General features: G+C 42.1%; 2 protein-coding genes across 3 annotated transcripts in view; both read left to right on the top strand.

Moving 5' to 3' along the window:
• Positions 1-1,875: 1,875 nt before the first annotated feature.
• On the top strand, positions 1,876-2,478 carry fam163ab (family with sequence similarity 163 member Ab; the record flags this gene model as incomplete). Its single annotated transcript, XM_084547657.1, has 2 exons — positions 1,876-1,968; positions 2,080-2,478. The coding sequence occupies 2 exons, from the start codon at positions 1,876-1,878 to the stop codon at positions 2,476-2,478; spliced, it is 492 nt and encodes a 163-aa protein (XP_084403783.1).
• Positions 2,479-4,778: 2,300 nt separating this feature from the next.
• The window catches only part of rabgap1l (RAB GTPase activating protein 1-like), a 124,559-nt gene continuing 102,622 nt past the window's right edge, over positions 4,779-26,715 (top strand). For both annotated transcript variants that reach the window (XM_084548759.1, XM_084548758.1), the window contains exons 1-10: positions 4,779-4,954; positions 11,715-11,946; positions 12,136-12,283; positions 15,296-15,500; positions 16,368-16,542; positions 18,303-18,460; positions 18,964-19,074; positions 21,577-21,643; positions 22,258-22,360; positions 24,700-24,866. In XM_084548759.1, coding sequence (XP_084404885.1) covers positions 11,809-11,946; positions 12,136-12,283; positions 15,296-15,500; positions 16,368-16,542; positions 18,303-18,460; positions 18,964-19,074; positions 21,577-21,643; positions 22,258-22,360; positions 24,700-24,866 — 1,272 coding nt within the window. In that variant the 5' untranslated portion in view covers positions 4,779-4,954; positions 11,715-11,808. The remainder of the gene's footprint in view (positions 4,955-11,714; positions 11,947-12,135; positions 12,284-15,295; positions 15,501-16,367; positions 16,543-18,302; positions 18,461-18,963; positions 19,075-21,576; positions 21,644-22,257; positions 22,361-24,699; positions 24,867-26,715) is intronic.

The following is a 26,715-nucleotide window of genomic DNA, read 5'->3' as shown; positions in this document are numbered from 1 at the left end:
TTATGCCTGATCGGTGTACATTATCAAAACATGAATGAATAGTGGATGCTGTCCAAAGTGAGCGGAATAACTAGATACTGTAACATTGCACTAAACAATTGACTCATGTTGCACTATCGCCACTGACCACTAGATGGCTTAGACGTTAAGGCAGTACATGACGTGTTTTAGGTGCAGCTAAATCCAGATTAAATAGCTATCTGGCAGATTACCTAATTACGGACCAGCCGTACTTGACGCTGATTGGACAATATTCAGAGGCAACAGAGACACCCAAACTCTGTTATTGTATGTGTTAGATAAAAATCCCTTTATGTCTGACTTTGGTGGGTTGCTATTTGCCTTCCAGACTCCTGTAGTTTGTTCTTAATATCTGCTTGAAACACTAACTTCATACCAACGCAGGGCCGACTCTACACCTGGGATATTTTGGCGCAGATGTTGAGTTGCTGTGCAGGTTGTAGCCCTAATCACTCCGTTACATTTCTTCAGCCCTGTCTGCAGGTGTGTGAGGCGGTCGTTCATTCTTCTCTCCTCTCCCATCTATCACTCTAAATTTACAGGACAAACTGCTTGCATGGAAACACACACATACAGTACATATCTGTCCATTCACATGTCAAATACCAGAAATCAAAAGTGGCAGGCTGAGAAATGAGCTTTGTGTGTTCGTGCGGGAAAGGTGTGTGTGTTTACCGGACACATTTCTGAGGCAGTGTTTTTACTGGTAATAGGTTTCAAATGTTCATATCAGCAGGAATAGACCTCACTTCACGTGAACAAGTCTCAGCCTGCAGACTAAAACCCCCTCAGCGGCCGAGCCCCTCGCTGCTAATTCACTTTTACTGCTGCTGTCCCGTAACGCTGCATATGTGTGTGTATGTGTGTGTGTTTCAGCGTAGATGTTAGAGATGTTGCTGAATCATATATGTGTCTGATGATTTATATGAACAGTAAATGTCAAAGATTTTGTCTTAATCTGATGATTCTCAGTTCTGTTGTATTTCTTCTTTCTTTTTGTGTCATTGATTATTCATAGTTTAAACATGTAGTTGTTGTTTGTTCATGGAGCCAGTGGGGAATAGGTTCCTGTTCACCTGCTGCCTCCTTGTGGACAAAAATGGTTTGAGCTTCAATTCAACTTGTGTCTCTTCTTTCTTTCTTTCTTTCTTTCTAACTTCCTGCTTTCCTTTCATCCAATTTTCTTTCATCCTAACTTCCTTTCTTCTTTCTGTCTTTCGTATTTCCTTTCTTTCATCTTACCTTCCTTCTTTTATTCCTACCTTTCTTTCGTCCTTCCTTCCTTTCTTTCATCCTTTCTTTCATCCTTCCTTCCTTTCTACGTCCTACTGTGCTTCCTTCCTTTGGTCCTACCTTCCTCCCTTCCTTTAATCCCTTATTTCTTCCTTCCTTCCTTCCTTCCTTTCATCATTCCGTCCTTTCTACCTCCTGCTTCCTTCCTTCCTTTTGTTCTTCCTTCTTTGCTTTGGTCCTACCTTCCTTCCTTCCTCCCAACCCTCCTTCCTTCCTTCTCTCTCCACAGAGATGTTCATGTGAAGTTGCTATCCGGCGGTGTGACCTCTGACCTTTGAAGACAAATTTGAACTCACCTTACCCATCCATTCTTGAAACACTCTTCTGATGTAAGTCTATCTATCTATCTATCTATCTATCTATCTATCTGTCTGTCATTTGTGTAACTGTCTTTTCTATTTGTCTTCTTTCAGGTGTTAAGCAACTTTGCTGAACGTGAGTATCTACACATCCCACATGTTTTCACTGTAACGTTGATTAAACCCGTTGAGCGGCGGGGAGTCTCCTGCTGATGCTGTCACTTCCTGTCTGTGTGTCAGAGTTTGATGGAGAGCTGGTCGGATGACAGCTGGAACTGTTGTCATAACCGGAGGAATACTGGCCACAGTGATACTTCTGTGTATCATAGCCGTGCTCTGTTACTGTAGACTCCAGGTAGGACTACACCATATGTGTTTGACACTTTAGATGTTTAAATCTGCTGATCAAATCAACGAATGCTAGTTTCCATCAGTGAATCCCAGCTCTCTCTCTCTCTCTCTGTAGTACTACTGCTGTAAGAAGAATGGGTCTGACAGCGGCTCTATCTCTCAGCAACACTTTGCCTGCAACGCCTGCAGTGTCTCCGGCCTGGACGGACCGATCGTCACCCCACTGTCCCTGTCGCCACCGGAGCCGCCCAAGTCCTCCAACCCCACCAAAGCCGCCGGGGGGCGTCGCAGCTACTGTCCCAGCTGCTCGCCCTACGACTCGCCCTTCTACATCCGCACCACCGACGAGATGCGCAACGGCGGCGAGCGCGTCACCTACATGCCCACACACTACGACAACCAGGCTCTGGCCATGCCGCTGCCCGCCGTCCGAGGCTCCCTGCTGAGGGAGACGCTGCGGGGCCGGCCTCCTGATTTCTACACCAACACCCGAGCCATCAGCACCGAGGTGTGACCACCACCCAGAGCACCCCATCTCCCTTTACACACATCTGCACTTACACACACCAGCACCACCACTAACACAACAAAAATCTTTTTTGTTTTCACACCTACTGCGGCTGCCAGGATCAAGGCGTCCAGTTGTGGGGGGTACATTATTCTATTTATTTAAGGTTTGGGGTTTTGAGGCATTTAACTAGTTACTGAAGACTTAAGGAACACCGAGTTCCTGACTTTATACCCTTAAATTTAAACGTTTTCCTGTTCACAAAGATAGAAATAATTCTGTATTTGATGGTAGATGAATTGTGTTTATGCTCCCACAAGACGGTTACACACTTATGAACTATTTGTTGACTGTTACCGTGTCTTTTACAGACTGAGGGCTATATTAGATAAGTTTTTTCCATGCTACATATCTTCCCACTGGCTGCCAAAAAGTAATAAGACGAAGTGTGTAGCAAGTATGAAGCAATCGAAAAGAGCGGCACAGAAAAAGTCTTCGCCTCGTGTGCAGTTTTGTGGATCCGTGGCGGCGTGCTCGAGTTACAGCGGGAGTCAAAGAGGCCGGACGACTGGAGACTTCTTCTCTATGCAAGCTGTCGAGCAAACTACCGCCGCTCTTCATCTCCAGCCATCTCCGTTCAGCAGTTCTCGCCTCACCAACTGCAATGTGGGGAGAAGGGGGGAGCACCGTGCACACAAAACGAGATGACAGCTTAGACTCGTGAGCATTTAAAAAAAAAAAAAATGTCATGAATATGTTCAAAGCACCGTGGGACCTGTAGTTTCTCCCCCCCCCCCCGACGTTGAGGCCTGTGAACAAGCAAGGACGCCTGAGTCCTTGAACGCAACAGCAGAAAAGCTTGAGAGTGAATTCCTCTTTACTGACAGAAATGCAAAAAGTTTGAATTGTAAATATTAACCGGGAAGAAATGCATCTCTTTATCCCATGTGTTCTTGACGGAGAGAGAGAGAGAGAGAGAGAGAGATGCACGCTGGGATTTGAGGGTCATACATTTTGAATGAGGAAGTGTGATTTACTGGTTTGTGCTATTTTGTCTACACTCGTTCTATACACCTGTACTACTTACTACTCATATTGAATCTTTGAAGTGCAAATATTCATGTATTTCCTCCTCCTTTTTTTTCATATCGTGATGAGAAAGTCAGTGTACACATTTACTGTATGTGTTTGAAAACTGTTTCACCGTGCTCCTTTATTTATTTATTTTTTTAAATTTTCCTTTACAGGACACTTACCCAGCATTGCTTGCCACACACAATAATATTTCTTGTGATATTTGTCTTTATATTAAGTGAAGCTGAATAAGCAGCGCAAGGAACCTTTGGGGACATTCAAGCATTTAACACACTCAGAATCCATTTGTTAGCATTTTTATTTATTTATCTATTATTGTTTTTCATTAATAAATCTTTAAATAGGTTCCAGCTGCAGTGCCACTACTCTGTCCGCGTTAAAACGTCTCCAGATCATTTTACATCAGGACCGGTTTCGTCCGTACCAACTAACGAGAGCGAATAAATGTACAGAAGACCAGCAAAATAAAAACTTATCACTCAACAGGCCAGGAAATGTCCCCGGCTGGATTCAGTGAAATAAAACCACGCGTTTGTTCATGTCGCCGTCCACTACCACAGATTGATTGTCGTCATCCATTTATTCAGGCATTGTATTAACTATCTATTTTACTACTTACTTAACCAGTTAACTTTGAAAACATAAAGAAAAAAATAATGATAAATGATTTTTAGAAATGTGGTTAAATCAGAAATTGTACATGATAAATACAGAAACAGTAATATTTGATGGTGTTACCTTTTGACAATTAAAGATTTGTAACTGCTTGAATTGACTTTTTGTGCGATTATTGACACACACAGCCTACATGTGTCTTGTGTATATTACATATTCTCTTGTGTGTTGCTGTAATAGCTTTTATTTAATTTTTTTATGCTGCGGAACTAGAGAGCTGACAATAAAACTACTTCTTCTTCTCCTTTTTCTTCAATATACTCAACTCAGAGTCAAGTTTTAAAGGAGAGAGACAAAAAATAAACCACATTTTAACCATGAGTCCTAGAGGCAGCATGACCTTTGACCCCTGGCTAATGGTTGTCATGAGGCAAACATCAATTTCAGTCAAGATTAATTTTCAGAACAAAGCATTCCTTTAGTTTTTTTTTTTAACCAAAGAAAAGACTGACGAATTATTTTTATTATTTTTTATTTTATTTATTTATAAAAAAATAGATATTATATGATTTATTTGTAACTATGAATAAATATAAACATTTCTGAGCAAGACAAATGTATGGGAAAACGGCGCATGCGTAAAACAGTTCCAACATTCCAAACCGGAAGACGTGTCACTATTCTTCCGAGTGATCCATCTTCTCAAATAACACACGATCTTCGGCGCAACTCTTCTGACACCTAGCAAGCTACTGAACAACGCTCCGAACAAGTAAGTTGACAGCTCTCCTATCGCCACCTGTGTTAACTCCACTGTCACGTTTACACGCAGTGAGAAACGAAGTGTTGTTTCCCTAATTTTCTCTCCCGTTATTTTCCTTGCGGAGCCAGGCAGGGGTGTTGCTGAGTGACGGCGCCCCTGCTAAATAGTGCTCCAACTGTTTTGGACTTCGAGCTGCTTAGCGTTAGCACAACTTAGCTTTTACAGCTCGCAGGTCCAGCCTGGCAGTCACATATACTTCCTGTATATTCCGCACTCACCTGACCTGACAGCCAGCGTCTTGTGTGGCAAACCTGCGTCGTTTACACCCCGGCCACAGATGACTGTTGTGGCTGTACGCTTAAGTTAGCATGGTGCTAGCTAATCTTTGCCCTGCCTTCTCTTCTGTTTGTGTGTTTGCGTGTGGTTAGCTGCTGCTTGAGGACTCTGCTCGCTTCAAAAGTCACCTTTGTGTGTGTGTGTGTGTGTGTGTGCTTAACAATTACAAATAGACGGAAACTCCTGTCAGTGTCATTGAACCTGCTAAATGTCTGATATGCTGCTGTTTAGAAGAGAAAAGCTGCCACACAGAGCTAGCCTGCTGCAGATGCTGTGGAAGACCCCATCCAGGCCTGAGTACATCAGTCAGAGTAGCAGCAACTGTTAACTGCAGCAGTTAATGGGAGAATTAACATTAGCAGAGAATAAGGCAATATTCTGATGTGCTTTGGACCCCAGAGCCACCGTCTACAAGCAGTAACACCTGTCTGGTCAGGTGGATTTCACAGCATCATCTTGAATTAATGATCCCATCCAGTGACACTTTCTGTATTGGGGGCCGTTTAACCTGTGTCAGTGTCTGATTCACAACACTTTGCCCCCATTAACACGACTGCAGCTGTTGTCATAGCGTTACAGCATTCGTTCCCCAGTTTGTCTCAGGATGGCGTCACGACCACACACTCTCTGCTGTGTGTCTCTTGCTGCTGTTCAGCTCGCGGAGACACTCGCGCCTTAGACATCTCCAAGATGAAGCTGAATATGTGAAAAGATTCTGGGCAGGACGCCTGGTGCTCGTAGCACAGTGTGTACATGTGATAGCACAGAATGCACGTTAATGTACTGTAAGTAAATAATGTTGAAGTTGTCTTTATTTTGCCCCGTCTCGAACGTTTCTATATCACATCAGTTTATATAAATGTGGTCTACTGCCTGTGGTTTCCAAAAAGAAGTGTACAATATGTAGTAGTTGAGAAAATGTGTTTTATTTAGGCTTTATAAGTAGTCAAACAGAGGATAAAAAAGTTGCATGGTCCACAGGAAGACAAAGTGAGACACACATTTAAATAGGACATTGTTTTAAGGTTTGTTTGTGTATTTATTAGCTGTTTACATTAACAGCAGCGTCACTGTACTACGAATGAGGACGGATGCGCTGTTACCGTCTGTGTCACATATTGGTTTTACCCTTCGGTTAGGTTAGTTTCATATATGTGACACTGGCTGATGATGATGTGTCAACAGGATGAACTGTGGCCACCTGCCGCTTAAAATACATTGACCGCACATGAAGAACAAAGTTCACATCACCATGACAGGCAATTTGAACATTTCAGCCAGCTCATTGCCTACAAATATTTTCTGTTGCGTGTATTTGTGCATCCTCTAGCAGTATATTGGAGTCGACAAGGTCACATTTAGCCCTTTTGCGTGCAATTATCAATAAATTACAGTCGATATTAGTGATATTTTAAAATAAAGTCATTAATATAGACATGCAACAAAAAGATTTGGCAACTATTCTGATTTTTGAACAATAAAAATGCAAAAACATGTCATTTTCTGCAGGTCAGAAATAAACATACTCACACTTTCTCTGTTTTAAATCACTGTAACACTTTTTATGCACTAAATGAATAAGGAGTCAATTGAGAAAACTGGCAGCCGAACTGATGATGAAAATGAATGCCAGTGACGATGTATTAGGAGACGACGCTATTAGTTTCTTGCGTGTGTCTTAGCAGATTGCTGAGCACTCAACTCGCAGCAGACTGTGGTTGTATCAACAAACAGGTACTCGTCCAAAGTAGGCCAAGCAGCTTCAGCGCTGGCATGAAACCCAAGCGGTCTTTTGTTATGGCATCTTGACGAAGGGGTGTTTCTCTGGCACCAAGGGCCTAAGCTGACCAGAATACTAACCCGTACATTAGGGAAAACAATGCGCCTACACTTCACGCCGATTCATCAGTCTTGCTGACATGCACGTTCTGTTTCTAGCCATGTATACTGTGTCCTGTTGCTAGCGTGTCGTGTGCAACACTTGTTCTCAAAAAAAAGAAGTGTACTTCCTTCATCGTGGTGGGCATGCACCTATAAACAAACACAATAGACGATAAGTAATGGCTTTGAATAGCTTTACATCTAACGGGAAGTGATTCAACGATGAGGTGTTAGGTGTCACTGCGAGGCGGACGCTCTTTTGTGACTTCGGACGTAGTTTCAGCCCCAGTCTCAGGAGGATAAACTGCGTCTCTGTGCCGCAGTGTGGAGTCTCCTGTCTCGCTCTCGTTCTGATTTGAGCCTGGGATTGTTTGTTTTGTGGATTATCTTCCACAGAAGGGGTTTCTAGAGTGTTAATGTCACACCGCAATCCTCGAAATGAATTAACCGTTCAACCGTACAAATACACCATTGTAACAGATTGCCTGTTATTAGCCCACTTAATAAACTGAAATGAATCTCATAGTCAGAGACGGGGGCAGAATGACTTGTAAATACTTCTGTAAATAGCCCAGCCTAACCCCAACAGTATTATATTGTATATTATACCCACTGAACTGGTCCGTTTACTCGGCTTTGGATCCGTAATCCTTCTGTGTGTGAGAAACGGTGTTCTCCACAGGAAGGCCAGTGAAGTTTAAAGGAGACGGAGTTAGTTTGAGCCAACTAGAAGCTACGCTGTACCACGATGTGCATGGGTTTGCCCCTTCACTCGTCTCTCCAGGGGTCACCTCTCGTGTATCTTGCACCCGGTGTGAGACACGATAAAACTCGCATCAGACAGGGAGTTTCAAATCATGCTTGACTGTATTTGCTGTTAAACATATTTATTTATATGTGGGAAGTCAGCAGATCAAGTCCACCCGTAGAAAAACGCTCGATGTAACGTGGCCGGTCGGTCAGCCCGGCTCCCGTGGGTGCAGTCTCTCTGCTCCACAGCGGGCCGCTCACAGTTTCCATGCAGGCGGTGGCTGTGTAGCGAGGCTGCCAACTGGGACGGCACCGGAGGAACAGGCTGATAATGACCGGGTGCACTCGTGCTGCCGTGTTTATGGTTTCAGTTAAAAGCAAGAGGAACCGTAAAAAGGGGATAAATACAGTTGTATGTGTGTAATAATCGGGTCTGAAGTGAACACTCGACGACTCAAAAACGCCAGTGAAATCGGTTGTTGACAGAACGTTTCTTTCACCACTCGTGCAGGTCTGAAGGACTTTCACAACGCAGTAGTTTACACTTTATTACAAGATATGCAGCGTTGTGTTACGTCTGTGCAAATGCAGTCAATGGTCTGTAGCAATGTGCGTGTCACAGGGGTATTATGGGATGTTCTGTACTTGCACAGTCAACATTAGGCAACTATAATTAATAGTCGCTTGAGTGTGTGTTTACCGCACTCTTCAGATCAGGTCTGACTCTGAGAAGAAGAAGAAGAGAGATGAGGTCTAAGAGAAGCAAACCAGTCTCTGGTAGATTAGATTAGATTTAACTTTATTATTGTTGCATATAGTACGAGTACATACACAACAAAATGCAGTTTGGCATCTAACCAGAAGTAAAATTACTAAACCGCTATGACTATTGTATTAAGTAAGTGTTTTATAAAAAGATGTAAGATTAACATATAGATTGGTATATTTAGTATAGGCATTCGGTGTACCCACACATATATACATACACCAATCCGCCACAACATTATGACCACTGACAGGAGAATTAAATAACACTGACCATCTTGTGACAAATCAATGTTCTGCTGTGAAACTTTTAGACCTGGCATTCATTCATGTGGATGTTACTTAGACATGTAGCACCCACCTAGACCAGACCAGGTACCCCCACCCCATAGCAATGACACTCCTTGATGGCAGCAGCCATCCCCAGCAGGATGCAGCCTGACACAGGCACACACACAAAAAACACTTAAGAAACAACTAAAAAAAAAAACATGAAGGTGTTGACCTGACCTCCAAATTCACTAGATCCCAAACTGATCAAGTATCTGTGGGATGATCCACAGAGGCCCCTCCCCTCAACCCACAGGAAACCCACAGAAGGTCCATGTCCATTCTCTGGGATGAGTCACAGCTGTTTTGGAGGCACAAGGGAGACCTACACAATATTCGGAAGGTGGTCATAATGTTATGCCTGATCAGTGTATGTACGAAGTGTTGCGCAAACTCACCAGCAATCCCACGTTTTAATATCCCCTCCACTGGAGTGAAAACCAGTCGTCACAGAGAGGGGGATATATTATTAAGGTGGTCATAATGTTATGCCAAATTGGTGTATACATACATGCATATGTATATTATAGTATCATACAGTATTATACAGTTTCATATATAGCGTAGTAGTAGTAGTTTCCCAGCATGCCTCGTCCCTATCTGTGTTTCTAAGTGAACTTGTGGGAGCCTTCGCTTTTCTGCTTCACGCTGTGCTTTGTGTAATTGAATAATGTGAATGGAGCACATGACCCTGTGGCTTTCCCTGTGTATGCTTGTGTGTGTGTGTGTTTGAATATAATTTGCCTGGGTTATGTGTGTGAATGAATGTCCTCTGTGTGCGTGTGTAGTCATGTCACTGTGTGTGAATCAATGCCCCCTTCATGTGTTTCTTCTTGTGAATGTGTGTGTGTGCTCTGCTCCAGAGGATCATCATAAAACACTGCAAAGCTCAAAAAACAGATGTTTGGTTGCTGCCAAAACATAGTAAGTCAGGGAATAAAGCCTTAAAAAGAAAAAGAAGCAACTCAGTCAGCATGTTTTGATGATGATTCATTTCTTGGTCATTAATGTTTGGAGAATAAAATACCAAAATAATTGTAAAAACAAAACCATATTGTAATTTCTTCATTTTAAAAAGTCTTGATTTGCTTGTCAGTAGTATCTTTGTATAGTACCTTTGTTAGAGGTAAATATAATTAGAGAAAACAGGCTGTTGATTTTATTTGCTAATGCAGACATTTATTTGTTTTAGAAGTAATTAAGAGCAGCTCTGACTATAATTATATTTGTGCACGACTAAAGTCTAAGTCTATAAACCAGCTCAGCACTAAAGCATGTTTGTTTGTGGTGCACAGAAGAAGACCAACACCCAGAAAAAGTGACTGAGCCAGCACGATGCCGAGTTACTGGGCATACACCCATCAGGCATAACATTATGACCACCTTCCTAATATTGTGTAGGTCTCCCTTGTGCCTCCAAAACAGTTGTGACTCATCATAGAATGGACATGGGCCTTCTGAGGGTGTCCTGTGGTGCCTTTGGGTCCTATGGGTAAAGGGGAGGAGCCTCTGTGGATCATCCCACAGATACTTGATCAGTTTGGGATCTAGTGAATTTCTCCTTCTCCATCTGGCAATCTGATGGACCAATCTGGGTTTGGCGGTTGTTAGGAGAACAGTAATCGTCTGACTGCATTGTGCCAAGTATGAAGTTTGGTGGAAGGGGGATTATGTTGTGGGGTAGTTTTTCAGGAGCTAGGCTTGGGTTCAGCATACCAAGAGACTTTGGACAACTCCATCCTCCAAACTTTGTGGGAACAGTTCGGGGATGGGCCCCTTCCTGTTCTAACACGACTGTGTGCACCATAGGCGTGGATGAGCGAGTTTGGTGTGTGGAAGAACTTGACCGTCCTGCACAGAGTCCTGACCTCAACCTGATAGAACGCCTTCGGGATGAATTAGAGTGAGAGACTGTGAGCCAGGCCTTCTCGTCCAACATCAGCGTCTGACCTCACAAATACACTTCTGGAAGAAAAAATTCCCATAAACACACACTCCTAAACCTTGTGGAAAGCCTTCCCAGAAGAGTTAAAGCTGTTGTAGCTGCAAAGGGTGGGCTGACGTCATATTAAACCCTTTGGATTAAGAGTGGGATGTCACTTAAGTTCATATGCGTGTAAAGGCAGATGAGCGAATGCTTTTGGCAATATAAGCAACAAAACAGTAGGCTTTGCTCCACATGATACTCTGAGACCATCTATTAATATTTCCTCTTACATATCACAGTCCTGACTGACTGCTAAGCGAAGCGCGAGCATCTAATCATTAAATGCTGTAAAGTTCTACATCAGAAGCAGTGTTGAAAATAGAAAGATCCTGAGCTGTGATTAAAGGAGACTCAGTGACCCCGTTAAAGCTGTCAGCCTTGCCTACCGTAGACTGTAAAAGGCAGCAAGGACATGTGATCTTTAAGACTCTTAATCACACAACTAAAATGCTGGAGACAATTTAGGGAATTGTGCAACCTGCAGACTTGTGGTTAGGTTTACAAATTGTTATTTCTTCACAGCAAGTGTCATTAAAGATGACAGGATGCTCAGATTACAAACCGGGATGTTGTCTGGCTTGGGTGTGGCTTGTCTTTTACTTGACGTATTTGTTGAACGGGAAAATGGCTCTTATAACTCACAAGAGTTTGTTATAAAACACTATGCACTGAGAATAACGCCTGAATAATCTAACGCTCCTCCGTTTGTTGTACCTTCAGGCTGCCCCTCTACAAATCTGCGCCGACAGGAGGGAAGGGGAGAGCTTCAACCCCTCGTCTCCCCCAAAGCCGACCCTGAGTAAACCGGCCAGCCATGGATGACACCTCCTCGCTGGGCAAAGTCAGCAGCTCCACCGAGTCCGTAGCCACCGTCACCAGTGAGGAGTTTGTTCTGGTACAGACCAGCTCTGCCGGGTCACCACAGGGCTCTGAGGGCAAACCGAGGCTCAAGGTCAGAACCACACAGTTCCACGTCTAATCGGTGTAGAGTAGTCAAGCCCACGTCGCACAAATTCATCCAGTAATCTGGTTTTTGAAGTGGCAAAGTGAATTTATTACCTGTCCTCTGTTTTATCTCTCCTTGTTTCTGTTTGCCCACCGTTCTCCTCTTATTCTCTCGTCCTCTTATTCTCTCTTTCAGATGTCTTGGAATGGGAGCGAGCAGCTGGAGAAAGCTATGGAGGAGGTGTTGGATGATGACGACGAGGAGAAGATAGAGAAGAGCAGCGTGGAGAAGATGGAGAAGCACAGGGAGCCAGAGGGCCGAGTCCCGGAGGCCCAACCTGCAGGTACGGACTTTGAGTCAACCTAAAACAAGAAATAATAATATCAACTTCAGTTTACAGTATATGGTTCCTTTTCAGTTTCATTTTCAGCAAGATATTACTCTCAGTTTAGCAGTTTATTTAATTAAATTGTTTGCTGCGATTAGGACACTTGCACAGTGAGATATTTCCAATACCGCATTGCAGTGTGACTAGATAAATAGATAGATAGATAAATAATGCCCACAACCCTCACTTAATTTTATTTAAGTTTAGTGTGTGTGTTTCAGGATATCACAAACAGAAGCCTATATGTATATATGTCCTAGGTGTCTAAATAAACAGTATTTTTATTAGTATTTTACTGAACCTGAACGTGGCAATGGAAATGTTTAACCTTCTCGTAAGAAAAACATTTTGTGTGCATGACACTGAAATACCAGAATCCAGCTTTGCCTTATCAGATCAGCTGATATGAACTCTCCTACACTGGCTGAAGTGTGTTGTATATTAACAAGGACAAGTTTGTTGAAATCCAGACAGTTCAACAAACATCAGTTCAAAAACAACTCTCTAACAGGGGTCAATGCACTGCATGTTTCAGCTGACAGGTTCTTGCCCCTCTCAGGCCTCTTATGATTAAAAGTGCACTCTATAATTCATTATATTTAATTAATGAGCTATTTTATTGAGACACCCAACCAACCACATATCCATTCAGTTATTTCTGAACTGGCTTAACTTTACCGTGGCATTAATACGGTCCTCAGGTTCTGTTTTTCAAGTGTTTTTCTAGCATGTGCAGTAATTCTGTGTTACAGTCAAACATTCCTGCCTGAAGTGTGATCTTAACCAGACCAGAACTGTACCTCCTTAAACAGTACAGAAAAAACATAAATCACCACATTTACTTAAGCAAAATGTCTCTTATTCTGAAATATTAGTAGAAGAAAAAAATACTTTATTATCTGCATTTGACCCCTCCACTGACACACATAGTCGTGATCACTGTCAGAGCAGTGAGCAGCCAAATGCTGCAACCTGGGAGCTCAGGTGGGCTAAACACCTTGTTTAAGGGCACTTCAGCCATGGACCTTGAGGACAGTTTGCTCCACCCTTGTACATTTCCTTACAGTCCTTGGAATCTGTGACCCTCCAGTCTCAGGCTTGCTTCTCAAAATCACTAGACCACAGCTGCCACTAAGTTGTTTACACGGCTAATGACTAAAAAGTGATTGTTCTATTATTATTATTATTCCTGTTTGCATGCAGCGGGATTTTGTTTATCTTGCCGGTGGCACACTTGTTCAACCTCATCAACTTCTGGAAAATGCTGGCTCTGTTATAATATTTGCACATATCCAAAAACCTGTTGTCGAATCAGGCATAACATTATGACCACCTTCCTAATATTGTGTAGGTCTCTCTTGTGCCTCCAAAACAGTTGTAAGAGGTGTCCTGTGGTGTCTGGCAACAGAATGTTGTTAGAGGGGGCCTTTGAGGGGAGGGGTCTCTATGGATCATCCCACAGATACTTGATCAGTTTGGGATCTGGTGAATTTGGAGGCCAGGTCAACACCTTGTGCTGTTCTTCATGTTTTTTTTTTAGTTGTTCCTAAAGTGTTTTTGTGTGTGTGCCTGTGTCAGACTGCATCCTGCTGGGGATGGCTGCTGCCATCAAGGAGTGTCATTGCTATGGGGTGGGGGTGCCTGGTCTGGTCTAGGTGGGTGTTAAATGTCTAAGTAACATCCACATGAATGAATTGCCAGCTCGAGAAGTTTCCCAGCAAAACATTGAGTTGTCACAAGATGGTCAATGTTATTTACTGTTCTTGGTCATAATGTTGTGGCTGATTAGTATATATTCCAAACATGCAGTTAACATTCAAAGACAAATATCTAATCTCACATGTCTTAATTGGAAAAGGCTACATGCGGAGAATCCAACAGTAATATGCTCCATAAATCACCTGTGTCATGTTCTGAATATTGTCATATTTGGTGCTCATGTAAACATACTGACTGTCTGACTCAGAATTAGAACAGACAAATTCCTGCGCAAAAAATAGCTCTGTACATATTTTTGGGTGATGTAGGCGTGCGTCACGCCCTTCTGGTGAAGCTCCTCACTTTCAGGTGAAATGAAAACGGTCTAGTGAAACCATGTGTCGTAGAGGAGGACAGCACATGTCTGTCACTCTTCTGGCAAGTAGCGACGTTAGAAATGTTGTCAAGAAAGAAATGCAAAGCGCCAAAAACTGCAAAAAGAAAAGGTATGTCCACATTTTTGTGTAGTATTTTTCTAAACTTACATGATGTGTTGAATACACCAGTCAGGCTATTCTGGCAGAGGATCAATGCAGGAAACAAAATAGGTTAAAGGTAGAAAATTAGAACTGACATTTTAATTTTAACCTTGTGACTGCTTTACAAAGTTAAAATGCTTTTTTTAATGCTTGAGAGTAATAATGATAACCACTCACTACATGATTAAAGTCAGCTGTTACTATGTTAAGCCCCATAAAATATATTTTACATTCAAGACAAAAGGTTTCACACTTATTTCTTGATTTGCAATTACGTTCTTTTTCTTTCTACTTTCCACATTCCTCACGCTACTAGTGTTTTTTTGTGGCAGCGAGCACTGCTGCACAGCTGCTGGCTGAACTAAGAGGAAATGGTTAGCACGGTGTCAAGCGAGACCCAGTCAGCTGTGGAAGTCCAGCTGCTGCTCTCATTGTTCTGCTTCCTGTTTGTGAGCGTGCAAGTTTCAGGTCAGAGGTCATTTCGGCGAAGACCCCACTCGGCTTCCTGTGTCACTCTTATCTCACCTTCTTTCCCTTCCCCTCTGCTTGAGTACACTCTAATGTCAGGTTCACAGGAAGCGCTGACGGTGCGAGACTCACAGAATAATATGTTGCTGAATGCTAGAGAGTTTTTAATCATGTTTCAAATTGCACTCGACTGAGAGAAGATCAAGATCATTTTTGCCTCTAAAAATAGTGGCTATATCACAACCTTTATGTTTGTCTGCAGAACCATGTCCAGCGCCATCCGTCCCCACGGTCCTGGAGGAGGACAGCGTACAGTTCAACAAGCTGTCCTACCTGGGCTGCACCTGGGTCAAAGCCCCCCGCAACGAGCCCGAGGCGCAGAGGGCTATGGCCACCCTGCGAGCCGAGAGTGCCAAACACATCCCCATCACCCTGCACGTCCCCTGTGGTCCGGATGGCTCCGTCAGGTCAGCCAGACAAATGAGACACTGTGTGTGTGTGTGTGTGTGTACGAGTGACCAACCCCTGGGTGTGGCTCTCACTGTTCTCATGGAGCGTTAGTATGTTGACGTCAAACAAACAGAGGGAGATTGCTAATTTGTTTTTGGTAAATCATTCTAGCTTCTAGTTGCCAGAAGAAGAAATGAGAAGGCAAACAAAGTGGATATGACAGATGTTGAGAAAAACTTCTATGTCAATTCTGAGTCATAAAATGAAAAGGGAACATGAAATATTCAAAGAGGAAATGAGACTTCAGTTTATTGCTCAAACTGAAAAATCTCATAGCTAGGGGAGGGAGAAATGTTTTACCTTTTGACTTGACTTAAGTTTGGTTGAATATAGCTTTAACTTTACACTAATATACATAATCCAGCACCACTTGTGCTCTCTCATGTGCTGTGAGATTTCAGGTTGTAGGGGTTTGGCAGCAATAGAGCTGTAGTCAACCACAGAAACTTGTGGTTACATAAAATAATCGACTGGTCACAGGGAGAAACTGCAGCGGTTCACTGTTCAATCCACCTGGTAGCTGTATTAGCTTAAACGTATTTATTAACAGATAGTATTTGCAGCATATTAAATATTTTTTCACGTCATTATTCTGCTCTGAAATCGTCAAAGCCTCGAATGTTAAATATGAAAGTTGTCTGGTCATCCTACCCCAGACAAGACAAGCTGTCGTTTTTTAGATGATATGCTGTGTTGGTTGTTGAGCTTATCGGTTGTGTATCGTTCCCTCTGCTATAAAAGTGCTCTGAAGCATAGTGGCTTTACCTTACAAATGACAATCGTCGACTGTTATTACACTGATTGCGTGTCCGACCCTTCCCCAGGATTGTGGACCAGGTCACAGGCACGGAGATCGCCTCCTTCCCTCTCTACAAGGTGCTGTTCTGCGCTCGCGGCCAAGACGGCTCGTTGGAGAGCGACTGTTTCTCTTTCACCGAGAGCTACAGAAGCTCGGAGGACTTCCAGATTCATGTTTTCTCCTGTCAGATCAAAGAGGCTGTGAGTTACATAATAGAGTCCACTTTACACACTGCTGGAGAGCACTTTTAACCCGTATCCATCAGACATGAGTGCAACAGATTTTTTTTAGGGTTTGCAGTAGCAGACATATATTTATTCACTTAATATCACATTTTCTAATTTTTTTTTGGAAGAAAAATAAAATCTGAAACCAAAATGGAAAATTTGAACCCAATAGTTTTGCACTAATTTGACGGAACACTGTGCCTCTGTTTGTCTGTGTAGATGGAGGCCATGTTTCAATACAGTTCTATTCTAAATACAGTCTATTTTGTATTTTATTTCATCTCCGTGCAGCTTATGTGAGCAACTGCAGCAGAACAGTTTAATTTCCTTGAAGGACTGATAAAGTATTCTGATTCTGAAATACAGCCAATCATATGACTGAGACTTAGACTTTATTGATCCACAAGGGAAATTGCTTGGTCACAGTAGCTCAGTTGCACATAAAAAAACACTCTTGAGAACCACTAGCAAAAAGAAAAATTGGTGAAGATAGTTAAAGTGTACGAAATTTGCATATGGACCAATGTACGAGAAACAGAGTCATAAGTAAATGTATATTATATACATAGTAAGGTGCATAATTAATAAGGTGCATTAACATGTTCCAGAAAGTACAGCTGGATAGAGTTTGGTATGAATGACGTCCTGTAGCGTTCACTGTGGGAGCTGAGCTGAATCAGTCTGTTGGAGAATGAGCTCCGCTGTCCCTCTACACTACGGTGTAGTGGGTGTGACGGATTGGAGCTCAGAGATGGCAGTTTGTCCAGTGTCCTCCTGTCCCTCACTGACACAAATGTCCTCAACTCTCTGCCAATAACGTGACCAGCCTTTTCGGATCAATTTGTCAATCCGACTTATGTCCTTTTTTGCTGGTGCTGCTCCCCCAGCAAACCACAGCAAAGTACAGGGTGTAGAACATCTCCAGAAGCTTGCTGCGTGCATCAAAAGACCCGAGCGAGCTTCCTCAGGAAGTGGAGTCTACTCATATCTAGCATAAAGCAGTAATGTCTTATCAAATTTAGAATGAACATGTCTTGTTCTGCTTTTAGGACTAAAATAACTCCACAAAGATAAAATACACTGTTGTTTTTGTTTTGTTTTTTTTACTACAAGGCCGATTTAGAAAAGACATGCTTTGTATTTCGACGGCCTTAAATTCCGTTATTTAAAACCAAAATAACGGTGCACGTTTCCAGACAGTCTATCCGGGCGAGACATTCATAGCGTTTCACTTGGTTGGACACGTATAATGTGACACAAACTGTAAAGAGAGAGCTGCAGAGAGAAAGGGGAGTGTTGTACTGGCACTTTCAGAATAATGCAGAAATGTTTTTTCCCCCTTAATTCCTCCTTAACCCATTACATTGTGCAGGAGGTGATTTCTGAAGCAATCCAATTATAACATACTGATGTAAAGATGACTGAAATTTTATAAAAACTACTGACACTATTAAACCAGCTGGGGGCACTGTTGTCTTGTCTGTTGTTTTCTCTAAAATAAACTTTTTTTTTATTGCTTACTTTTTATTATAATGTTTGTTCTTTTTGTCTACATGACCTATACTCCTCACTTTATGCATTTTGTTACGCAGTTATTTATATTTCATTCCCTGCTTGCTTTTAAAAACAATCTGCCATGCTGCATCCTTTCTCTCCTCCTCCTAATGACCTCAACTTCACCTCTTTGTCTTCTCCCCTCCATTCATCATCCTCTCTTGTCCTTTCCCATCCAGGTCAGTCGCATCCTGTACAGCTTCTCGACAGCCTTTCGGCGCTCTTCCCGCCCTGCAGACATCAGGGACGCGGCGCTCTCCAGCCCGCCCGACGGTGACCTCTACACCTTCACCGTCTCGCTGGAGATCAGGGAGGATGACGGCAAAGGCAACTACAAGTACTTGGTCCACACGTGCAGACACATACACACATTATCTCCTTATCGGCACAGAACTGTTGGCGTGACAGATGTGAGTGTAGCTGGTGTGACAGATGTGTTCATATGTGCGGCTGCAATACTGTTTTGCGGCTGCTTGTAAAGAGCACAAAGCTTACCGGCACCTTCGGATGTCACTCAGCTTAGTTTCATTTTTTGCCTCCTATCTGCTCTCCTCCGAAATAAAAAGGCCCGATATCTGTTCTACATGTAATACACTCAGGAGCAGGCTTGAGGGAAGACATGTCATATTTTATCTATCTGGGTTAGTCATAGTAATCTCGTTTCAAAGAAGATCTAGAAATAAAGCTGGCACTGAGATAGATAGAGAGACAGAGAGAGAGAAGAAGAAACCCGAACAATCTAAAGTACTCTTCAAAGCACAATACGAGAACAATTAAAATGCAATTATTTCCAAGTCGCTCAGGTCGTATGTATTAAATCCTCCCTCTTCCTTTCTTCAGTCCGGTCCCAAAAGACAGAGATAAGTTCTACTTCAAGCTTCGACAGGGCGTCCAGAAGAAGGTCGTCGTTTCAGTTCAACAAATGTGCAACAACGAGCTCGGCATCGAGAGGTAAGGGATCACCCATCAAAGTGTTTTAATGTGCGAGGAGATATGAGTGTCTGCGCGTCTTTGTTGCCGTGCGCCTTTTGCAGGTGTTACTTGCCGTGTTTAGTCGGGAGGGAATTCTTCTTCTCAACGTATAAATCAGGTTTGTCCCAGTTAGTTGCAGACTCCAGGTATATATCTTTATACTTCCTGTCATCTGCTATGACCTTTTTTTTTTTTTTTTTGTGGGGTTATTTTCTGAATATGATTAACTCAACACGCTAACACCGTAGTGTATTATACATTTTCTTGGAAGAGGAAAGAGATGCTGCTCCACCAGAGTCAGGAAGACATTTGTCTCGGCCCGAGCAAATTAAATGAAGTAAAGGAGGTACAGATGAACACAGCATACTAAATCTACTTTCTAGTTCATTAGAAGCACTAGTGAAAATGAATGCATTCCAGTAAAACAGTCCTGCTCTAAATCTTAGCTTCACGACTGTTATAATGTTCAGCTGACGTTGAAACGGTGTAAGAAAGATGGTTATTCAACCGTGTGATCATTTTGGATATTTATGCTAGCCCACTGACTAAAATGGGGTTGTCAAAATAATAGAAACATGTGCTGCTACAACACATTCATTCATTCATCTTCTGTACCCGCTTAGTCCTGTTAAGGGTCGCGGGGGTCTGCTGGAGCCTATCCCAGCTGTCATCGGGCGAGAGGCGGGGTACACCCTGGACAGGTCGCCAGTCCATCGCAGGGCTAACACAGAGAGACAGACAACCATTCACACTCACACCTACGGCCAATTTAGAATCACCAATTAACCTAACCAGCATGTCTTTGGACGGTGGGAGGAAGCCAGAGAGAACCCACGCAGACACAGGGAGAACATGCAAACTCCACACAGAAAGGCCCAGCCGGCACATGGATTCGAACCGGTGACCTTCTCGCTGTGAGGCATCAGTGCTTGCTACAACACAACACAATACAATTCAGTGGCGCTATAAACAAACAAGCAAATGCTGAATATCATCACCTTCATAAGTTTAGATTTAGTGGAGGACGGTTATGTCAGAATGCATTCGTTTTCATTCGTGTACCTAATAAACTGGCAACAGAACTGGCGTGTAGCCTTATTAACTTAATTTCATTGATTGATTCATTCATTTTCTGTAACCGCTTGTCCTGTAAAGGGTCGAGGGGGGGGGGGCTGGAGCCTATCCCAGCTGTCATCGGTCTCCAGTCTATCACAGGGCTAACACAGAGAGACGGACAACCATTCACACTCACACCTACGGCCAATTTAGAATCACCAATTAATCTAACGAGAATGTCTTTGGACAAACCCACGCAGACACAGGGATAACATACAAACTCCACACAGATATAAACTTAATTTATTCAATGATTTTATTAAGATAAAATATGTTCTCCGTCTTAAAAAAAGGTGCCGACACTCAATAGTCAATCCAAACATAGAGAAAAACTGACGTCGCTAAAACACTTTCAACTTCCTGCAGTCCCTCCCCGTTCTATGTGCAGCGCTGGTAAAAGTAGGTCACTTCTCCTTTTCATCCTCGCCCCTTGCCTCCTGTAGCTATCGGAGGGAGACAGACACCTGCCCTCTCCTTTATTTTTAGAGTCGGTGGAAACCCCTATTGTGATCGGAACGGATCCTTTTTCCGCGGAGCTCGGCACGTGTTTTGTCGGAACTGTTATTAATATTCATTTTTTTATATATAATAGAGGCCCTGGTCTTTGTGGCTAATTCGTTTGAAAAGCAATCGGGTTTTGCTCCATTTATTGTGCAGAGGCAGAACATGAAGTTCTGTATTTATCACTGAGCAGCTTAATGGCTCTTTGGTTAGAAAGATGCTTGTTTATTTTTTATTTTATTTTAGCCTGGAAGACTTTACTGTTCATGCTTAAAATGTAATATCACTTTAGAAAACAGTGAATGTATTCTTAATCAGAAATTGAGATGACACATCACTTCATTGTAAACAACTGCATTGTAGACTTCCTGTAATTATCGTTTGCTCAGCTTAGTTTGTTTTGATCCTGTCCAAGGTGCTAAATAATAAAGAAAATGGCCGTTTTACAATAATAAATTTGTGCTGCAAGATACTACATTTTACATATTAAAGGCCCGATTACGGCCACTTTCGGCCCTTGCTTAATCCTAGTATTTGAAATCCCTTCTAATGTTTGTACCTCACTTTTTGTAGCATTGATGGAACACAGTGCCATCTGAATGGATCAACTAAAATATTATTATTAAAGAAACAAAGATGTACCTTTATTGATCCCCAGTAGGTGAAATTCAGTGTGACACAGCAGCATTAAAATAAGATACAGAAGAAAAAAGGAAACGGTAACCTGCATATACAAGTGCTAAGAAAATAAAATATCAGTGTAGTTTCCTTCTTGACCAACTTGTCTGACTGTGCTGGTGAAAGCAGACTGTGACACTGCAGTGGAATTAGTGGTTATTGATTTCCCCTGTTTCCTCTCTCTAGGTGTTTTGGGATGCTGCTGAGTCCGGGACAGAAAGTCTGCAACAGTGACATGCATCTTGTAGAAATGGTGAGCAGAAAAAAACTTAATAGTGTCATAGAGGTGACTGTACAATGGTCAACATGGAAAACGGACGACTCACTGAATTATAAAACACTTGAACCCTTTGTGTTTGGTCAGTTAGGACTGAATAGAGTAGCACTATCATTATAGGTCATGATCTTCACTGTGCTTATTTACACCAATCAGCCACAACATTAAAACCACTGACAGGAGAAGTTCATTCATCCATTCATTCATCTTCTGTACCCGCTTATTCCTGTTAAGGGTCGCAGGGGTCTGCTGGAGCCTATCCCAGCTGTCCTGACAGGAGAAGTGAATAACATTAAGCATCTTGTGTCAGTGTTCTGCTGAGAAACCTTTGGACCTGGCATTCATTCATGTGGATGTTACTTAGACATGTAGCACCCACCTAGACCAGACCAGGCACCCCCACCCCATAGCAATGACACTCCTTGATGGCAGCAGCCATCCCCAGCAGGATGCAGCTTGACACAGACACACACACAAAAACACTTTAGGAACAACTCAAAAAAACATGAAGAACAGCACAAGGTGTTGACCTGGCCTCCAAATTCACTAGATCACAAACTGATCAAGTATCTGTGGGATGATATTTTCAGGAGTCAATGGGGAAGAGCTCGGATGGGAAGGCCTACGTCATCACAGGAACATGGAACCCCAACATGGCAGCCTTCCAGCTGCTGAATGAAGACACACCCAAAGGTCAGGAGTTATAATCCTCTTCATGTATGAGTGATATTTTGAAAGTACAAGTTCATACAGCTACAGTTCCATCAATAATGAGATAAAAATTGTGAACTTTACAATCTGCACCCTTGTCCTTTTACTTATTCATTAACACGGACACACACCAGCCAGTTGTTCAGTAAAATGCTTTCAAAGTATTTGTTCATTTTTGTTTCGTTCATTTATTCTCATACATTATTGTCACTGTCACATGGCACTGCTTAAAACGTGGGAGTCATGCAGTGCTTTTACTGCAGCTTGGATGTGATAACTATCTTCATTCATTTTCTTGCCTAAGTGTAGTCTAGACTCTTATGAAAGGCTTCGTCACCCACAGCTTGTTAAAGCTTGGCATGTTTTTGCACATGGAAGTGTGAACACATTGCGTCAAGCAGCACTTTCCCCGTTTTTTTCGTGATGAGGCTCATTATAACACAAGTTGAGAACATGAACTTGACATGAGTTAAGAGTTCTCCGTATGATTTTCATTTATTTTTTTAATGAAGTGTGCACACTGCATGTACAATAAAATCAGCAACTTGGCTAATGATGGTTTAATAATATAATTTACAGTTTGAGAATCAGGGAGGATTTATTTTATTTTTTATTTATTAATGTCCAGAACTCGAACCGAGCAAATATGAAAAAAAAAAAAATGGAGTTTTATCTGTGTTCATATATTGGAGTGCACTCTGAAGGGCAACATACTGGAGGTGATTTATCGCCATGCAGCTCAGAAGACGTCTTTATGTACATATGCTCAGACCAGATGCTGCAGAGTTGTATACAGAGTGTTCCCACGCAGAGAACATGCCTTTCTGAATCCATTACAGCTGAGAAGCTGGACAACTTGCCAACTTGAAGGCTCAGAGAGTTTGACTTGAAGGCGGATAGCAAGTCTGTCAAAGCTGTCTGCCTCACTGAAGTCGGGTGGTGTAAAGCCTGAGTAACTTCTACCTGTTTACTTTATGTCTGATTCAGTTATTTATAAAATAGATCTATATTTTTTAAAGGTAGCTTAGATGCAAATGACACGTTGTCAGGAAATAGCCGTTTGTTTTATGTCCCTCCAAATATTAAAATGTACCTGCTGTGAAGCAAACGTGATTTTTCTTTCTTGTGTTTGTTCCTCCTTTATAATGAGACCGTCCACAGCATGAAGTGATTGTTTACTTTGAGGCTCACATTGACTTTTTGTGCAGCATCATCAATATGTTTGGCTCATCCTGCAGAATAAACTTTTCACCAAACTGATAAATTAATACACTTGACTTTAGAGACTTGGAGTCGTGTCTGTATCCACTAGGGGGTGTGGCGTCCCCACAGGATTCATGGCGGGCATGTTTTGCTTTTCACTAGAGACTCACATAATTAATTCTCTGGTTAGAGTTTACATATATTTTCTTATTTACATAGACTAAAACCTTCCCGTTGTAATAAAAAACCTTTCTCTGAAGGATGTGGAGATGGTACACAGTTCAGAACCTGGTTATACTTGAATACTCTGAATGCTTCACTGCAGCTAGAGCTGATTGTGATTTATACTAACATGGATTTTAATTACTAAAATCTGTTTCACATATTGATTCATAACATGTGAACCTGTGGTTGCTCTTCCATTATATATTTTTATACAGTAATATATATTTAATAACTTGTATATCTTACATATTACATCTCCTAAATATGTCAGATATGCTATACAGTATTTATGCATCTTGTATAGTTTCATACATATACTCTTATACTGTCTTTAAACTGATTTATTGTGCACAATATATGCACCGATCGGGCATAACATTATGACCACTTTCCTAATATTGTGTAGGTCTCCCTTGTGTCTTCAAATAGTTGTGATTCCTGAATGGACATGGGCCTTCAGAGGGGGTCTTGTAGTTAGTTGGGGGCCTTTGGGGCCTCTGTGGATCATCTCACAGATACTTGATCAGTCTGGGATCTAGTGAATTTGGAGGCCAGGTCAACGCCTTGTGCTGTTCTTCATGTTTTTTTTTAGTTATTCCTGAAGTCATTGTCATTGTTATTTACTTCTCCAGTCAGTGGTCATAATGTTGTGCCTGATCGGTGTATATACCTTCTACCATTATACTCTTATTTTTTATTTTTTACCCTTTTTGCTGACTTTAATTCCTCCTGTCTCTATGTAATGATGCTACTGGATACTGAATTTCCCACGGGATAAATACAGTTTCTATCTATCCATCTATCCATTTAAGAGCCTCACATAATACCCCACAATGACCTTGCTTTTTTTTTTTTTTTCTTGTTTTGTTTCTTTGCTTCCTGCTTCGCTCCAGATAAGCAGGTCTATATGACCGTGGCAGTGGACCTGGTCGTGACCGAAGTGGTGGAGCCAGTTCGCTTCCTGCTGGAAACTCTTGTCAGGGTCTATCCATCAACCGAACGCTTCTGGTACTTCAGCCGCAAGACCTTCAGCGAGACTTTCTACCTCAAACTCAGACAGGTAACCTTACAGAACCTGCACACACCTTCACGGCCCACAGACTGAAAAAAAAATAAATAAATGCCTGTTTATAACCTATTAAGTGGAAAATGGATGAGTGCTGACACGTGGAAGTGGTTCTAATTTGTTGGATACTTTGGGGCTGGTCAACCATCAGAAATATTGGCACACAGATTATAGTGCGACTGCTATCCCTTTAATACCTTTGGCTGTAGTAAGCCGGGTGCTGCTGCTCATTATCGGATTTTTGCATCGCTGATGAAGTACCTTGGTTTTTCCATGCATTTAATTAGCTGCATTTTCCAGAAACAGACATTCCTTTCTGGCTATTTATTCATTAGCCGTATCTCATTTGACTTCCCAGCAAATATATGCAGAAACTAAAAGGATGCATGTTTTGTTTATATTATCATCCACATTGCTCTGGTCATTTGCATGATTAGGGTGATGGTTTAATGTTTGCTTTAAAGTAGTTTTAGCCAGTCTAAAAGAGATAATAATTTATTAATGAAAGTGACAACATTGATATTTTGGTCACTTTCCATCATGATTTATCCAAGATAAAAGTAAAATATATCTATAAGTAATGAACCTAGGATCATCTGTAGACCTTTGACTATGATAGATGTCAGCTGTATTGTTATTACTGACTTTACAAGTTTATTTAAGTCAGGCTACGTTTATTGATATAAGCCAGCATCACATATGTCTTAAAGGGCTCCGCAGCCCAGACTGGATCAGTTGTGAGCATCCAGTTCAGGCTGTACAGAAAGACCCGTGAAGAGTGGACTGAGTGGATGGGCAGCTTGGAGGATGAGTGGAGTGGGGGAGTAGGTCAGAGCAGGCAGCTTGGAGGCGATGTGGTGTGTCAGTGACCTGTCAAATGATGTACCCAAGAGAACTGAAACACTTGGTTGTTGTAAGCTCTGAAAGATACACATGTCTCTTCAGCAAACTTCAATTTCTCTCCTTCCATCTGTGCATGTCCCACTTCCTGCCTCTCATTATCAGGCACCTGGATAGATGTTCATCACACTTCCCTGTACTGTAAAATAGAAAATTTAACAACGGGTGTTTGTGTGGGTACACTCACCTTTACATCAATCAATATTTTAAATGTTCTCCGAAAATAACAGCAACTCTTCTGAACTCAGTATCGGTTATAAAAACAAAACTTGTTTCTTGATGTTAATGTGGAATGGCAAACACAGTGTTTGCCCTTTCGAGTTTCCCCACAACTTATTTGATTAAAAAGTGCTTAGAGAAAGTGTCCGTTCATTTACCTCCCGCCAACACCAGCACACCCGCCCTGAGCAGTTGCTGTAGGTGCTTTAAAAAAAAAAAAAAAAAAAAAAAAAACAGTTAAGCCGTGAGCTTCCCCTCCGATGTTTTAAAAAAAAAAAAAAAAAAAGTAGATATCTTTTAGTAGGCCGTTGGGAGCTGGCAGAGCAGTGGAGTGTGGGGAAGCTTTGGATTGTGGGAGCTAATAAGAGGCTCTGTCTCATTATTTGCGTGTGGGTAATTAACAGCAGCCGTTTGACTTGTCCGCCTGATTGTCTCTCTAGTTATCTCCTCAGTAAATGGAAGAGTGTTGGACTGGTGCTGTGGTTAGGAGCTAATTAAAAGATAATATTGTGTGGAGGTTTTTGCAGAAGATGGCAATCAGAGGAGAAACGCGTGCACACACACACACACACACACACGTTACATAAAATATGCAGTCCTATTGTCTTACTTTGCCAAAAAGGGTCGTTCGCCATACGAAGCACCAGGGAGTCATTATCTGAGCCAGATTTTTATTTATTTATATTTTTCCCGCTCGCTGGTAAATGTATTCACCGTCTGCTTT

The sequence above is a fragment of the Chelon labrosus genome (assembly GCF_963514085.1).
Source record: "Chelon labrosus genome assembly, chromosome: 7".
NCBI lineage: Eukaryota > Metazoa > Chordata > Actinopteri > Mugiliformes > Mugilidae > Chelon > Chelon labrosus.
Note: the sequence above shows the minus strand (reverse complement) of the source record. Positions and strands in the feature narration are given on the sequence as shown.